A 16,892-nucleotide genomic window follows, 5' to 3' on the forward strand; every position below is an offset into this window, starting at 1 on the left:
TGGCATTATCTCTCAATGGTGAAGAACACTTTAAATATTCTCGTATCCGGATCTTCACTAAAATCAAACCAGTTCGTCCTCGACACACATCCAACCTGTCCACCAAGTTTCATCCGAATCCGTCCATAACTTTTTGAGATATCCTGCTCACAGACAAACAAACAGGAAGATAGACAGACAGACCAACAGGGGTGAAACATAACCTACATCCACCTTTGGGTGGCAGAGGTAATAAAGCCACCATGGATTCAAACCACAAACTTCAGGCTGTTCATACCGTTGCTCCTTCAGTTGTTCCCACAGTCGCGTCATTTGCTTCTCGGTACTACGTAGGGAATGTTTGGTGAATCCCTCGATTTTGTTATACTTAGCCTGTACAAAAAAAACAAAAAACAAAAGGTAAATCCATTTTTATTTTCTAACTGGCACCTGACAAAAAGTACCACCACAAACAGGGGACTCGAACCCAATTTAACCATCTCTTTTGCATATATGCGAATAAAGCAATTTAACGGAGATAAATCTGAAAGGATTTTAGGAAAATGATAATCATTGGATGAAAAAAGTTTGCAATGGCGACGTCATAGCAGGAAAAAGTGAAAACAAAATGAAGCACGTGAGCCTACCGAGATGTTTCTTTATACATTTAAGAGGGATGCATGTCAAATGAGGAAGCAGAAAGCACAACCAACCATCAAATCCATTGTTGGGAAGTCTGACAGTTCAACTTGAATTTTATTAACTCTTCGACCCTTTTCAGGGCATGAGAATAAAGAAACCATCACAACACAAGTATTTACAGATGAAGAGATAAAATGTATTTTTGAGCACCACTCAGCATACAAAATTTTTCTATGACAGCAAAGAAACCAACATGTTATTAGAGCCTGGATAATACGTTACCAATAAAAACTTCGCCACATTAACAAGCTGAACATTACCCACATTTAATATTGCATTAATTTTATACACCAAGGGAATTTCACAATGACATTTCATAAACTTACAAGCTTCAGTGAACACTGAACAAACAAGAAGATAGTGAAATTCGTCGTCAGTAGCATTGGCCTCGCATAATGTACATAACTGTTAAAAAGTATATCTTTCGAATAGCGACCATGAGAAACAGGAATATTATGGTTGCCACAGTGAAATGTACACTTAAACTTTGAGGACTGGAGAGAGTTGCAGTAAATAAGTTCAGGTGAGGTATGGGAGCAGGCGCCGGAGCAGCGCGTCGCTGCGTCCACTTTCCGCCGGTACTCCAGGAGCCTTCAGTCGGTACTCCAGGGGCCTCCGTCTGGCAATCCCTCAGGCAGATGACTGGCCTATCCCCATCTCCGTGAGATGTTGGTCAATCTGCTGCAACCACGAGGCACGTGGTCGGCGCATTGGCCGCCTCCACTCACGAGGCTACCTTGCTGAGAGAATCTGGTGATCAGGATCAGCGTCAGGAAAACGAGCCACATGTCCATACAGTCACAGCTGATGCTCACGGACTATGCAGGTAACACATCTCATTTGAGTCTCTCTCAGCAACCGCTCGTTGGACACAAAGTCTGACCAGCGAGAGCCAAGGATTCTCTGAAGAGACTGAGAACCAAGGGAATTAAGTCTCCATCTCAGATCCCTGGTCAGAGTCCAAGTATCACATCCACAGAGAAAGACTGTAAGCACCAAGGACCTGAAGACTCAGACTTTCGTCCGACCCGCACAGGTACCGGCAGCGCCACACCCCATGATCCAGTGAATCCATGACTCCCCAGTCCTGACCCAGACATCTGTTCACTTCTGGCTCACAGCCAGCAGAGACATGAATATCACTGCCAAGGTAAGTGAATCTCTCTGTGACCTCAACTTCCTTGCCACAAACAGGTACAGACAGGATAGCAGTATCCAAGATGTCATTGAAAGCCTGGACCTTAGTTTTGACCCAGGAAACCCGTAATCCCAATGGCTCTGACTCCTCATTCAGTACTTCGAGGGCCCCCAAAAGGATATCCAAAGTCTCTGCAAAGATGACTGCAAAGTCGGAGATCGACATTCCCAAACGATGCACCGCAACGTGACGTCTCCGACATCCTCCTGAGAATCCAGTCCATACAAGGGCTGAAAAGTGTGGGGGCCAGTACACACCCCTGACAGACTCCAGGAACAACTGGAAATAAGTCTGAGATGGTACCACCACATCTAACAGCACTCTCAATCCCAGTGTATCGTTCAGACATCAGATCGATCAGTTTTGGTGGCAGCCCACAAAGACCAAGCATCCTACAGAGGGCATCCCGATTCACTGAATCCAACACTTTACAGAGATCAACATAAGCTGCAAGCAGCCCCTGCCGAAACTCTCATCTGCGCTTGGTGAGGACCCGAAGAGCAAGGATACAGTGAATCATTGATTTCTTTGGTGTAAAGCCTGACTGCTCTGGATACTGGTGTTCAAGCAGATGGTGGCGAACCCTATCAAGAATTATCCGAGCAAAGACCTTGCCCAGCACTGAGAGCAGCATAACCCCCTCGTTAGTTGTTGCAGTCTTGGCGATCACCCTTCCCTTTCCAGAGAGGGACAACAAGACCCTCTTCCAGTCAGTTGGGATGATGCCTGTGTTCCAGGCAGAGGACAGAACTGCATGCAATGACACGAGTACAGTATTTCCACCAGCCTTGCGATGTTCGCAATGGATGCCACAAATTCCAGGAGCTTTACCCCATTTCAAGAGCTTCAACGCAGCCTGTGTTTCCACAAACGAAGGTGGATCACATTTGATTGGAGGGTCAGCAATAGGAATAGTAACTCTCCTGACATCCAACTCGACAGCTGGTGGATCAGCCTGGTACATCCACTCAAAGTAACCTACCCAGCCAGCATTTACTTCGGACTCCTCTGTCAAGAGCCCACCAACCTCCGCTCTAACTGCAGTACACCGAGGGATGGGCTTTGAGGAACGCAATGCATGAATTCCCCTGTAAGCAGGACGAGAATCACCTGACCACAGGTAATGCTCTACCCCCTCACAGATTTCTTGCACATAGGCCTCCTTCTCCACCCTTATTGTATGTACAGTTTTACGCCTCAGCTCTCTGAACAGCTCAGCTCTGCCATTCAGCCTGGTCCTGCGACTCTGGTCAATGGTATCCAGTTTCCCTTGAGACAAAATTATTCTTCGCCCTACGGTGAGTTCCAAGATATCCACCGGCAACATCAAAGACGGCGGTCTTGAAGGCACTCCACAACTCTTCAGGATCCCCCAAAGCACCCAAACTCTCCAAGTCTTCACTCAGCCTGTTCACAAACTCCTCAGCTACCCTCTCATCCTTGAGCTTGCCAACATCCAGCCAAGGCTGGGATGGTTCCATTCTCTTGGATTGAAGCTGCAACTTCAGAGTTGCTACAACAAGCATGTGGTCAGTATTGAGGAACTGAGCATGCCGGTCGACCCTGCAGTTCTGGATTATCCTCCGGCGACCATCAACGAGCACATGGCCAATCTCCTTTACCACAACACCAGTGTTGGAATACCAAGTCCAGCAATGAGCTTGTGGGTGCTGAAACAATGAACCAGCCACCCTAAGTCCATGACCTCTTGCAAAGTCAAAGAATTTAGTGCTATTCTGGTTCACAGTTCCAGACCCATGGGGACCAACACATGTCTCATAACCATCCATATCAGTGCCAGTTGATGCAATGAAATCCCCCAAGACTAGAAGAGTATCTCACATGGGGCACTGATCAACCTCAGACTCGAGTGCGGCATATCTCCTTTACAGTGACATCACTCGCCTCAGTCAGAGCATATACAAAGACCAGAGAAATGACACCCAAGTGGTGACGAATCCTCAGTCTCATACGCTCGTTGACGGGTGTTTCCTCAATTATCATGGACACAGCTACAGCAACTCCTTGGGCATGCTAACCATCAGAGTGACCAGACCAATAGTCGGTGTAACCACTGACCATGGTCTCACCATGATCCAGTCTGCGAACCTCAGAGAGTGCTGCAATACCGATGTTCAAATACTGGAGCTCAGATGATAGCAGAAACAGGTGATCATGCTTTCTTCAAGATAGGACATTCCAGGCACCCAGCCGAAGGGACCGCCTCAGGTTAAACCGAGGAAACCGACGTCGGGTGGATGACACCTCAGCACCACCCTGACACACTACCGCAATCCGATCTAGGAAGCTTGTGCCATGCGTTTCCTCCTATCAGAGAATAGGGGTCCCGAAAGCTTTTTTCCAATTCTGTCATCTGGTGAGCTGCCCTGCAAAGGGCAGCTGCACAGGAGGTACTCCCATAGACTGAGTTTTCAGTTTTCTTTGTGTTTTTTGTGGCTTGAGGTGTTTGACAGTGGCCAGAGTGCAAATCCTGCCACCAACCTCGTAGAAAATGGTAACCCAACTGCAAGAGGATGTCCATAAATGCAGTTGGGAACCAGATATGGAGGGCTGTTAGCTCACAAGGAGCTCCTCCGCCCTTTGACAGGTTTTGTTTTTAATCCTGCTGGGTGTCCATATCCATACACCCTCCTCACCAGGAAACTTGGTGAGGGAGACTGTTTAGTCGCCAACAACCCCACCATGAAACAGGTTAGTACAGGTTTGCATTGTACCTGAAACAGGTTTGCATCACAGATCTAATATGACCTGACCTGAAGGTTCGAAGTAAAACTTGTTCTTAAACTAGAAAGGCACTCGGTGGAGTGCATACCTCCACCACGCAATGCCTGATGTAGTAGAACATATTGGGATAAATACATTTTTGAAATATCATGCAATACCACCTGTGGTTTTTGGCCCCATCTCTCTCTGGTGAAGAATCGCTTAACAATAAATAAATAAATAAATAACTCTTGTCCGGACCTGGATTCGGATCTTCACCAAAATCGAAGCAATATGCCTTTGTCACACACCCATGTCCAAAAAGCTTTGTCCGACTCCGTCCACAACTTTTTGAGATCGTCCTATCTATCGATTTAGCCCTACGTCTGGGTAACTTAACTGGGTAAGTCTCACATGGGGTAACTTCCTGTATCCCCAAGTACCATACAGTTAGCAATCCTTTTGATGTGTAATATTTAAGAAATTTATGATGAAACATTTCAATATGAGTGGTATTGTAACAACCCCAAACCTCACAACCACATAATAAAATGGGCATCACCATTCATTTGAAAAGCTCACACTGAATATCAAGAGGAAGATTCAGTCTGCGTGCTTTCTGAAAAAAAGGAAAACTGTGCTCTTTTCGCTTGAGGTATTTGTTTTGAAATGGCCTTGGTAAAAGATCCATTGCAGTTAAAAGTACAGCCGAGGTATACATAATCACTCAACTTCAATTTTGTCATTGCCAAACATCAAATTTGGAAAATTTCGGACTTTACCTCTTGAAAAAAATGACAACTTTTTGTTTTGGATATATTTACGGTCAAATACCAAAGCTCACAATAATCCCTTACTGCATTTAGCGCAAACTGGAATTCCTCGGGAGATTATTTTTGGAGACCGAGGCTATACTTTTAACTACAATGTATCAGCCATCACAATTGTGTCATCAGCATAAAGTAACACGTAGCAGCCTGAGAAAAACTTCTACATCACTATTGTTCAGGAAATTGCTGATATACACAATAAAATCGAAACCATTGTCATGACGACTGATAAAGTATTCAAAGCTGTTTAAATAAATGGCAAAGAGAAGAGGGGATAAGTTTTTCCCCTGGCATACACCAACATTACATGAAAATAAGTTAGATCAACATTACCTTTTTTAACACACGACTTAGCATTCAAGTGTAATCAAATGGAAGACCAAGAAGGAACATGAAGAATGCTTTAAGCCATCGCAGTATAGCCAAGTGAGCCTTACAGAAATTTTCTTCAAGAATTCACTCCTCTTGAGACAGCCAGATAACAAAAGAGAAATAGAGAGTAAAAGAGATAAACAAGAATAAAGAGTAGAATTGCAATGAATAAAGAGAATTGTGAAAGAAAATTAGAAAGAAGTGTGAAAGGAGCCAAGTTACAGACAACATTGATACACTTAACATTTAACCTTGTTGAAATCAGTTTCTGCCACAGAGATGATCGATTGAACAAGCCAAATGCTTTTTGTCGTCAACAAAGGCACAGTACAACCTCTTTTAGTGGAAAAAAAATACAAACAAACTATGGAATGTAGAGCAAATATATGGTCTTGGTCGCAAGGGCACGAAACCCTTCTCTAAACCAAACCTGCTCATCGCCTAAGATACCACATCCTTCTATGTACAGGTAGTGGACAAAAAATAAATGGAAACATCAATGTAGAGTCACTTAATAGGGCATTGCGTCACCACATGTAGCCAGTATAGCCTGTATGTGCCGTAGCATAGTGAACTCCACCAACATCTGGAATTCTGCAAGAGATGTGGCACCATTTTTCCATGAGAAACTCAATCAACCCACATCTGTTTGATGGAGGAAGAAAACGCCGTCTCGGGCATCATTTCAGAATATTCCATAAATGCTCGATTTGCTTCAGATATGATGAATGAGAAGGCCCTCACATATCCATAACATGAGTCATGCTGATTAAACCATTGGGTGAACACATGTGCTCTGTGGACGGGGGCATTGTCATCCTGAAAGATACCCCTCCTGGCTGAAAAGACATGCTGCAACATAGGGTGAAGATGATCACTCAGTACCATAAAGTAGTGATTGGCATTGACCGTGCCTTCTAAGGGAATGACTGCACCCAAACCATGCCAAGAAAATGCACGTTCACATTACACAACCACCAAACCCTTCACTAGGGTGAACCAAGTACTCAGGGATGTAGAGTTATTTAGGTTGGTGCCACATGTGCATTGTCCGTTTGTCGAGAACATGGTGAAGGAGGATTCATCTGACCATATCACATTTCTCTACTGCTTGGTAGTCCATTGCCTGTGTGCTTTGCACCACTGGACTCAAAAACATGCATTGCCAGGTGTGATGAGCAGGATGTGCATTGCAACTTGACAATGGTATCCCGCTCCAGGGAGTTCTTGGCGAACCGTTTTTTATGAAACTGGCTGCTCATGCCCCAGGTTGAAATTTTCAGTGAATTGATCTGCAGTTGCTCGCCTGCTTTGCCTTGCATTCAAATTAATGTATGGATATCACAATCCTGGAGTATGTGCTTCCACCCACTGTTGCCCTTTGCTGATGACATCTTTCCCTCGGGGTTCCATGCCCGAGCTGAAACATCAGCAAGTTGAGCTGTCACTGAAGCTCCTGTCAAACGCGCACCAATAATCCCTCTTTGAAGGTCACCGAGGTCTCCTCTCACAGCCATGCTAGCCATATTTAGTTATAGGCCAACAAGCCTGTGCAGCATTTTTATCCATGACCCTAAGCGTGCTGGGATGTTATTTGCTTAATTAACACATGGGCCACCTTTTGTGGAAGCCATTGCTTTCAATATACTTGGTGTCCCTCATTTACCCAGGTATTTCCATTTTGTTCCACTTCCTGTAGGTTGATAGTCTAGCATTTCTTGCTGTAGTAAACAGCTTGCCTAAACAGCTCAAAAGAGTTATGCCATGGTAATTTTCTGCAAAATCAATAGATCTTTTATCTTTATACAATGGTATTGGGTGGTCACTAGAGTACCCTTATTTTCACTTTTTCTGTCTGTATGTATGTTTGTTTGTATGTAATGGACAGCTCTGGAGGCCAGAGGAGTCAACCGATTTTGATGAAACTTGACAGGTAGATACCAGGATCTAGTTCTATGCTTTTGAGCACCGTTGCTATATGGACACCACCGTTGCCTAGCAATGGGACTTTGAAAATTTTGAAAAATCCCAAAAATTTTTTTTCGAAAATCAAAAATCGGCTTCCAGGCTTTTATGCGCACTATAATCAACCTCTGACAAAAATTTTCAGCCCGATCCGTCAAAAACTGTATGACAAGTATGCAATTATGTCATGACCACCCATGTCGCCTACCGGCTTATTATTATTATTATTATTATTATTATTATACAATGGACCAGTCAATGGGAACTATTCCTGCGTTCAATACCAAATTAAATAACCTGTGAGTTGGATTACAGTAACTGGGCAATTAAAAAAAAAACATTGTTAATAATGCTATCGATGGCGCAAGACTTGTTATTTTTGAATTTGGGTATTAAAGACTAAAGCTCTTCAGCACAAAAGCCACCATTAACCATTCATTCACAGAATGATCAAAGGTCCTTGTATCAAAATCATCATTCGTATACCCATTACCATACAACTTCTGACTGAGTTTCTTAAAATATAAAACAAAATTATCCAAATAAATGTTGCCAAAATTCACTTTTTATGAGCATGCTCTTCAGTACTTCCCAATAAGATTTTGGATCATTTTGCATCATTTCTCTCATATTTTTATTCTGGTCTTTGTCAAAGGTCTTAGATTTAGCAGAGATTAAATTTGTGTCGTCTCGAATAGTTTTTCATTTCAGTTTTAGCTGTGAAAATTTGATATTTTGAGTTTATTTTTTATTTTGAGAGATTGAAACCTTTTTTCATGACGATTTTGGTCAAACCATGGCTTGTTACCACCAATACGTCCAGTCCTGCAGGGGTTATATGGCTTACCAGTTTGTTTATTTGATGTAGATTTATCCTTGATCAAACGCAGCAACTTTGCAGGATTCAGATAAATATCATACAAGTGATTTGTGAGTTAATCAAGCTTACCTTGATCTCGTGAATCGTATTGGATATTATCAAGCATCTCTGATAAATACATAAGATTTGGCATTAAAAGAACGATGATCCATATACTCCTCAGCATGTCCAGGAAGCCATTTATCCCAACCTATAAAATTAACACAAAACAAATCATTCATATCGACAGCAGTAGCCTCATGAGACAAATGACAAATAGAGCTACCAGTACCATTTTTGATGGTTACTTCTATAGTAACAGAACAGCTATGAACAGACAAACATGGGTCATTACAACCAACTTGGAAATCTACAATTCTGGACGTAAGAAACAGTGACACCAATATGTAATCAACCGTACTTTCGCCATGAGGTTTATGACAGGAGTAATTACCTTCACCAAAGTCAGCACCAAACCTACCATTAACAAGGTTCAAATCGAGACTTGCATAGTTCAATCATTTCATAGCCAATGTTGGTGATCACAGTGTCCAGATTAAATCTTTCATTCAGGATCCCAAGCTGTTCAATATTTTGTTTACTATTGAATTACATACAGTAGTCCATTCCAGCAACAACAGCAACAGACTCTTCAATATCAATAAAGTCATTTAAAAGACCGGTTATTGAACTGGTCACCAATAAATATTAAGGGTATGTCAGAATTACTACCGACGATTACAATGTCTTCTATAATACGATCAAAATAAGATTGTGATAGAACACAGAACCCTCAAGTGGAATATCTACAGCACCAATAATTAATTCAAGGCCAAAAGACACCTTGTTCACCTTCAGCCATAAAACGTTTTCAGAGCTGGTGTCTGGAATATGGTCAAAGGGAATATCTTTTACTAGGACCATGCACTCCACCAAACGTATTCTTCTTAGACTTCTTCTCCATCAACACTGGGCATAAGTTTGGAGGTAAATTCTCTTCAAATGAGTCGGTTTTAGTTTCAGACAAACAAATAAAAATCCTTCATATAAACATCAAGGACAACATGCTTAGCTTTACTAGCTCCATCACATATGTTGAGATCAACAAACTTGATGGATGTAAACAGATTAGAAGCAGAGCAATGATCGGAATCAATTTTCTTTTTAACATGGGCACAAGAGCTACATACGTCAATACTGCCACGAGTAACACGACTGGCATTTAGTATGTAAAATGGGTCAGGTCTGGCCAATACATCCAAGTAAACAGACTTTACTCTCTGGCCATCCAACGCTGAAAAGGTCATCTGGAGAACTGATAACTCTTTTTATCTCCTTTCCACTGACAGAGTGTGGACAGTAAATAACTGGAGCGGTCTTCAACTGGCACGATGCATGGTGACATTCACTAAGCTGTAATGTGTTTCTTGAATATTTAAAGTTGACAAATGGGGAGGGAGGGAGGAAGGGTGATAGATTTGAGGAGATGGATGAAATATGGTTCAGAAGGGGGGTGGGGTGTGGTTAGTGAAGGTTGGGGGGCAGGAGAACGATGAAGAGGCAGGTGTTACTGGTCATGCATCTGCAAAAGGACAAGAACTGTAACGTAGTGATTCACAAGCGTGCAACTGAGAGTTCCTGGTTCATTGTGCTTTATATGCAATGGCATCAACATTCAGAACTGACAATATTGATTCTTTCATCAGCAATGTGTAAAATGCAAACAAAAAATTCCTTTTGTCAGAGTATGTCTGAGTCGGCACCTCGTCTTTCTCTTTTGAGAGCCTCATCTCAAATTGGCAGTGCATGACTTGCATCAGTCTCATTCTCAAGTCAGCACAATCAGGTTAGGAGTGAAATGACCGTATATCACAGCTTGGTCTCACTCCCGGAATGCAGCAGTCAGTGGAATTCATGTTGCAACGATGCAAGCCCGCTAATGGAGATGAAACAAACTTACCTGTATCGATCACAAGGTTTGACAACGTTGCCTTATTAGGACCCTTTTTGAACTTTGAAAAGGAAGAGTAGGAAATTTTAAAAAACAACTATATATATATGTATATGCATATATATATATATATATATATATATATATATATATATATATATATATATATATATATAAATATATATATAAATATATATATACATATATATATGCATATATATATATATATATATATATATATATATAAAGCTCCACTTTGCTTCTAGCTCATTTCACATTGGTTGAAAGTACAATTCCAACAATTTGCATTGCACCGTACCTGTACCAGTTTAACCATATGTGCAGCAAAGGCTTGATAAGAGTTTGCAACACTGTCGTTCAGGTCTCCCACATCAGACTCCAGTTCTGAATCATCCTCTCTTGTACTCTCGGAAGCAAGATCTACAACCACACAAAATGAATGATCATACGTGCCTTTTATAAACCACCTACACAATGAAGGTTGGAGTACAAACAATCACAGTGTTGTAATGCACTCACCTGCCAGGTTATTTTGGAACTTTTCAGAAGCCGTTTTGAATCTTTTGGACAAATTGACACACTTGACTTGGTTTGGAGAGGTTGTGTTGTGTGCCTGAACTGTACTCTTATTCAATTCACATGCTGCTTTTCTGGTCACCATTGCTGACAATCAGTGAAGGAAATAATAAAAATAATTGGCATCGATTTAAAAAAATGAAAAATGTAAAAATAAAACATAATAAACATGCAGGTTGAGCAAACAACGCATTTTACTATGTCGTGATCTTGCTGTCGATCTTGTCTTCTTACACTTGTTTGAGCTCGAATCAGTCCCGTCAATAAGCTGTAGATTGGCAGAAAGGTTCAGAAGGAAAAACACACACAATAAACTTCAAATCATTAACTAGACATTGCTGAGACTTTTTTTTTTTAATGCTTAGATCAAAATGCAGTTGTGAGAACAATGCAGTTTCTGATCAATCCACTCACTTGTCGACTCAACAAGTTTAAATTCCTGTCTCTCTACATTTCAAACATGGATGTACAGGAACTTTTGCAAACTCTACTTCCAGAGGCCAAGGGACACTATACTGACAAATATACAAAAATATATATACAAAAATATATATACAAAAATATATATTTTTGACACTATACAAAAAATGATAAAGTTCGCATATCTTGCATTCCCCTTCTACCACAATCACCTGTCCTTCAGATTTTGTTTTACATTTGAAAGTAATTCACCTGACTATTCTGATAAAGGGCAATTCCATGGTAAGGGACATTCAATTTGCTTTCACACTTTGACAAACAATTGTTCTCCAAATTTTGAAAAAAGCAGTTCGTAATTTGGACATGAAGAAAAAAAAAGTACATAAACAAATTTTTACAAATATGATACAATGTTTGCATCGTTCAAGAAAAGGTACAACACAGGCTTTTATTACCTCTGCCACTGAAGGAGGGTGGAGGTCGTTTTCACCCCTGTCAGTTTGTTTGTTCGTCTGTGAGCAGGATGTACCAAAAAGTTGGACAGATTCGGACGATTTGGTGGACAGATTGTGTGTGTGACAAGGCCGAATTTGTTAGATTTTGGTGAAGACCTGGATGCGAATCAGGATCCGATAATTTTTTAAAGTGATTCTTCACCTCATCATTGAGTAGTAGGGCTGAAAATGATAATGCAACAATATCTCAAAAAGTTATCGATGGATTCGGACGAAACTTGGTAGACTGGTTGAGTGTGTGTGCCAACGGCGATGAGATTCGACTTTGCTGAAGTGCCGGATCTGGATACTAGAATTTAAAAAGTGATTCTTCACCATTGAAAGATAGGGACAAAAACGATATATAGCACGATATTTCAAAAAGTTATGGACGGATTATGACAAAACTTGGTGAATGAGTTTGGTAGGTGACAAGAACAAGCCGATTCGATTTTGGTTTAAGTCCGGATCCATATCAGGCCCATCAGAGATACACAAAACAAACTGTGCAGCCTGGCGGAGGTATGGGCTCAGAGTGCCGTTCTGGTGTTACAATTGTTTATGATCATCGTTTGTGTTACGTGTAAAAGAAATCACCATACCATGGAGCCAGACTGTGGCGTGGAAGGCAGGGTCTGATAAAATACTGCACTTTCGTCATCCAAGACCGTTACACCAACCGAGCGAGAGAGAGGTGAAGCAGTTTCGCTCGCACCAACCAGGCTGCTCCTTCTTGTGCTGGGGCTCAGTTGAGGTTCAAACGAAGGATTAAATGAAAAGGACCCAGTGATATCAGCTTCACCTGGACATCGAGGTTAAGTTAATTACATTACAAATCAAATGCTGCATCAACTGCAAATCAGCAATTTGAACACAAGTACACCCCAAATTGAGACACAGTTGTTCATTTTCCTTACGTCTCATGTTCTTGATGGATTTGGGTGAGGAAGAGAAAACAGAAACATCATTTGTCACTGATGTGCACGTCTTTGAAACATCATGATGTAGTTTGTTTTTCAAGTTGTTCATCACCTGTGGCATCACAGAATAAGAAAAAAATAAAAAAGAGACCAAGTTCACGAAGAAAAACGAACTAAAATAATATTAATAATGCATTGTCCCAAGTGGGACAGATTCTCATCTCCCTATGGAGGGTGGTCATATTCGGGCTGTATCAAGTGATAATGGGAGTCCTGGGGTTATAAACGTCCTCAGGGTCTTAAGGAATCTAAAGGGGTCCAAGGTGTCAAAAGGGTCTTAAAAGGACTAAAAACGAATGAAAAGGAAAGCCCCCTCTCTGCTCCCTTGCCCCAACACCCAACTCTCTGCCCTTCCCCTCTCCTTTCTTCAAAGCAAGAGGGCATTAATGACATCAAGAGGTTAAATGTTAATCAAGTGATTGAATTAAATAATGTTTAAGATCAAATTGAATAGTCGAGTTCCCACAATAGGGTCCCGTGACCGTTTTTCCGGGACCAAGGTTTGAAGGTTGATTTTAGTCAATTTGAGGGTGTTGATTAAAATGAGCTGGGGTGAACCTCGTGAAAAAAATTTTTTTATGTTCCTTTTTCCTTTTTTATGCCTTTTTTATGTTCCTTTTTCATACGTTGTCACTGTAAGTAAGAATACTTGTAAGTAATACGTTGTCACTGTAAGTAAGTAAGAATACTTACTGGGAAAGCGTCAATCTGGCATGCATGCCAGATTGTTTTTGTAAATGATGCCTATGGTGTGGAAAATTCCATCAAAGACAGTGAGCATGAGCGTCGTAAATCCACGACAGCATAGAGAGATGGGTCCAGAAATGTGTACATGAAAACATCAGATAGGTTTCCTGCCACAAAGAACTTCCAGGTGCTGTTCAGCAATCAGGGAAGCAAACAAAGGCTGCAAAAGTTTCTAAAAGATGAGTTCACCAAGCTTGTAAAGAATCATAGAGAAATTGACTTTGTGTACTCCATCAGGCAAAATTGTTGGAACATCTCTTCCGGAGAAAGGATGGAAGAATTTGAATGTAGTCACATTGAGGTGGACACAATGCTGTTCTTCATCGATTCGCAAATCCGAAAAGCAGGAAAAATGGAGCAGTCGTGATTGATGCTGAGGACACAGATGTAGTGATTCTTTCTGCAAATGTTGCACATCAACTGGAGGGCACCCTTGCTATCAAACGGAAAGACAAAATCATCAGCTGCAGAGACCTTTGCTCTGATGATGCAGCTGAAATATTAATCCCATTACACATCTATAGTGAATCTGATACAACATCTGGCTTCTATGGACATGGGAAAAACACAGTTTATGAAAAAGGAACAGGAACTCAGGAGGCACGCAATCTTTTGAAACATGTTGGCAAAACACTTCCAGTGACACAAGAGGTGCTTCAGCAAATGGCCACATTCACTATTAGACACATCTATAATGACACAATCAGTAAAACGTTAGGTGAAGTCAGAGCACGGAAGTGGGGTCAGATGTAAAACAAGTCCACGTCCCACATCCCACCAGATCCAGATTCTCACAATCTGCATGTGACGCGAGTTAACTACCAAGTTTACACTCAACTAAACTATGACAAGCCGGATGCACCCCCAAATCCCACCAACCATGGATGGACAATGAAAGACGGTAGATGTGTGTCAGTGAGGTATACCCATGATGCACTCCCAAGAAGTTTACATGACTTGGTTGAACAAGAACAGACATTGGTGCACGATGATGAGGCTGAAAGTAATGATGAAGTTTGTGACTGGAGCCAGCGACTCAGATAGTGACTGAAGGATTACATGTATGTGTTTCAATGGAGATTTCATTTCATTTAATTTACTACTGCAAAAACATTGCCACAATCAAAATATAAGAGATGTTAATATTATTTTATTATGACTGTCTTAGATAAAAGACAGTTTGGACAGTACATCAAACTTCGGTCAATGCAAATTACAAGAATACTTACCGGGAAAGCGTCAATTGCCGGGAATTAAGATAATTGATGTTTTATTTCATTTTTCCATTGAAACGCTGTTGCTCTACAGACAAAATGAAGGAATGTTGATATTCTTTCATCATATTACTGTTCTAGATAAAGTACAGGAGGGACATACAAAAGAATGGTATAACCTACCTCAACAGTGCAAAAGTTGAGAAATTGATCTGATGTACACATCATGTTCTGAAAATAAAGACAATGATTGTGTCCTTCTCTTCTTGTCTCAATTTGTTGTGCACTCCCACATATAAACAAACATTTACTTGCATGAAAAGATTCACTACCAATAACATTACGAGAAGAAAATTGATGTTTTACTATTTTCCAGATGTTACTCGACGACAATCTTGGATTTGGCCCCCGAAAAGTTATATTTCATATTTTGTGACTTAACCCTTAAATATAACAATCTGGAATGGTAATATATGACATCCTTGACCTTCAAAACATATATTTTGACCCAAAAATCATAAAAATCAGACATGTAGAACCAAAGATATGCAATTGTTGATATACTGGAAGTAGCATGGTGGCCATTTTGAATTTTCGCATCTGGCCAAGTTAGCCCACATTTTCACGAGGTTCATCCCAGCTCATTTTAATCAGCACCCTCAAATTGACTAAAATCAACCTTCAAACCTTGGTCCCGGAAAAACGGTCACGGGACCCTATTGTGGGAACTCTACTAGAATGAAGTGGTTAAATAATGATTTTGAAAAAAATGTAATTTGAGGTTAAATGGCTTTAACAGCTGTTCTCAACTTCATCGTAGACAAGCTAAAAATGGCGAGAGATACTTACAATCAATATATTGGTATGGTGTTTAAGCCACCTGAGATACATTCCAGAAGATGAGAGCTCATATCCAGCTAAAGACAACAGTATTAACGTTTTTGCATTTCAAGTTTCTGGAAATCAATTTGATCTAAGAAGAAATATAAGGTTGCTCAGAGATGGTTGGTAAAAACCCAGGTGACCTTCAAAGGAGAGAATAATCTGACCGACACATCTATCCTCTGTAGTAGACTCCAAAAATGCATTAGGGAAACTTGCGATGGGCAACAAAATTCTGCCTATCTATAAAAGGCAGCACTTGACGAACCAAAACAAAAATATAACGGCAAAATAATCTCCACATCTCAATGGCATACAACATTTGGACTCATAATGCTAACCTTCGCAGGAGAAGGTGACTTGATTAGATCAGCTCGAGGACTCTCAGGACCTTTGATTTCCATGGCCGCACGTTTTTGGTGATTTTTCTTCTGGGTTGAGGGAAATGGGCGACTTTGCTGCTGCTGTTGCTGCTGCATATTTTTCACTGCCACTTGTCTTTGGCCCCTGCTGTTTCGCCCTACTTCCTTTGCACCTCTTGTACCCGAAGATACAGTCTGGCACGAGCGCAGATTTGGGGTGCTTTTGTTCAAATGCACCTAAAACAGAAATACCTCAATCAATACAATGACTATAACTACCAGAAACAAGTGTACAGAGGTGCCACAAACAGACTATGTGCAATATTGTAGATAATGGAAATAAAGTTTAAAAACTGAGTTTGGCATGATTATCAATTATATATCGGTCACTCATGTGAAGCAATGAGTAAAACCGGTAATTATTAGTAATAATAATTATTATTAGTGATAAAATACAACCTTTATCTGAGAATGAACCATAGCACACGTACATTCTTTGTAAGTACTTCATGTTCAGTGTCCAAGTATTCCATCGACTCATCTGGAAAAAGCAATGTGTTAGATTGGAACCTGAATGGTCAATACGGAAAAAAACAATCTCTGCTGTTCAAACCTT

The 16,892-nt window shown here is 40.9% G+C and overlaps 2 protein-coding genes across 7 annotated transcripts in view; one reads left to right on the plus strand and one right to left on the minus strand.

Moving 5' to 3' along the window:
• LOC147020088 (very long chain fatty acid elongase 5-like) overlaps window positions 1-11,134 on the plus strand; it is a 39,685-nt gene extending 28,551 nt beyond the window's left edge. The window contains exon 7 of the mRNA XM_085895129.1: window positions 10,963-11,134. Coding sequence (XP_085751255.1) covers window positions 10,963-10,989 — 27 coding nt within the window. The 3' untranslated portion in view covers window positions 10,990-11,134. The remainder of the gene's footprint in view (window positions 1-10,962) is intronic.
• Window positions 1-16,892, minus strand: part of LOC147020089 (uncharacterized) — a 190,478-nt gene that overhangs the window by 5,159 nt on the left and 168,427 nt on the right. For 5 of the 6 annotated variants that reach the window (XM_085895126.1, XM_085895122.1, XM_085895127.1 and 2 more), the window contains 8 exons: window positions 16,768-16,817; window positions 16,256-16,513; window positions 13,009-13,123; window positions 12,694-12,893; window positions 11,376-11,445; window positions 11,121-11,264; window positions 10,900-11,021; window positions 278-372 (listed from right to left, as the gene is read on the minus strand). In XM_085895126.1, the coding sequence (XP_085751252.1) occupies window positions 278-372; window positions 10,900-11,021; window positions 11,121-11,264; window positions 11,376-11,445; window positions 12,694-12,893; window positions 13,009-13,123; window positions 16,256-16,513; window positions 16,768-16,817 (1,054 nt within the window). The remainder of the gene's footprint in view (window positions 1-277; window positions 373-10,899; window positions 11,022-11,120; window positions 11,265-11,375; window positions 11,446-12,693; window positions 12,894-13,008; window positions 13,124-16,255; window positions 16,514-16,767; window positions 16,818-16,892) is intronic. The other variant, XM_085895125.1, reaches the window with a different exon arrangement.

Source organism: Eptatretus burgeri, chromosome 9, assembly GCF_056783735.1.
Source record: "Eptatretus burgeri isolate ZD-2024b chromosome 9, Ebu_testis_v1, whole genome shotgun sequence".
NCBI classification, from domain to species: domain Eukaryota; kingdom Metazoa; phylum Chordata; class Myxini; order Myxiniformes; family Myxinidae; genus Eptatretus; species Eptatretus burgeri.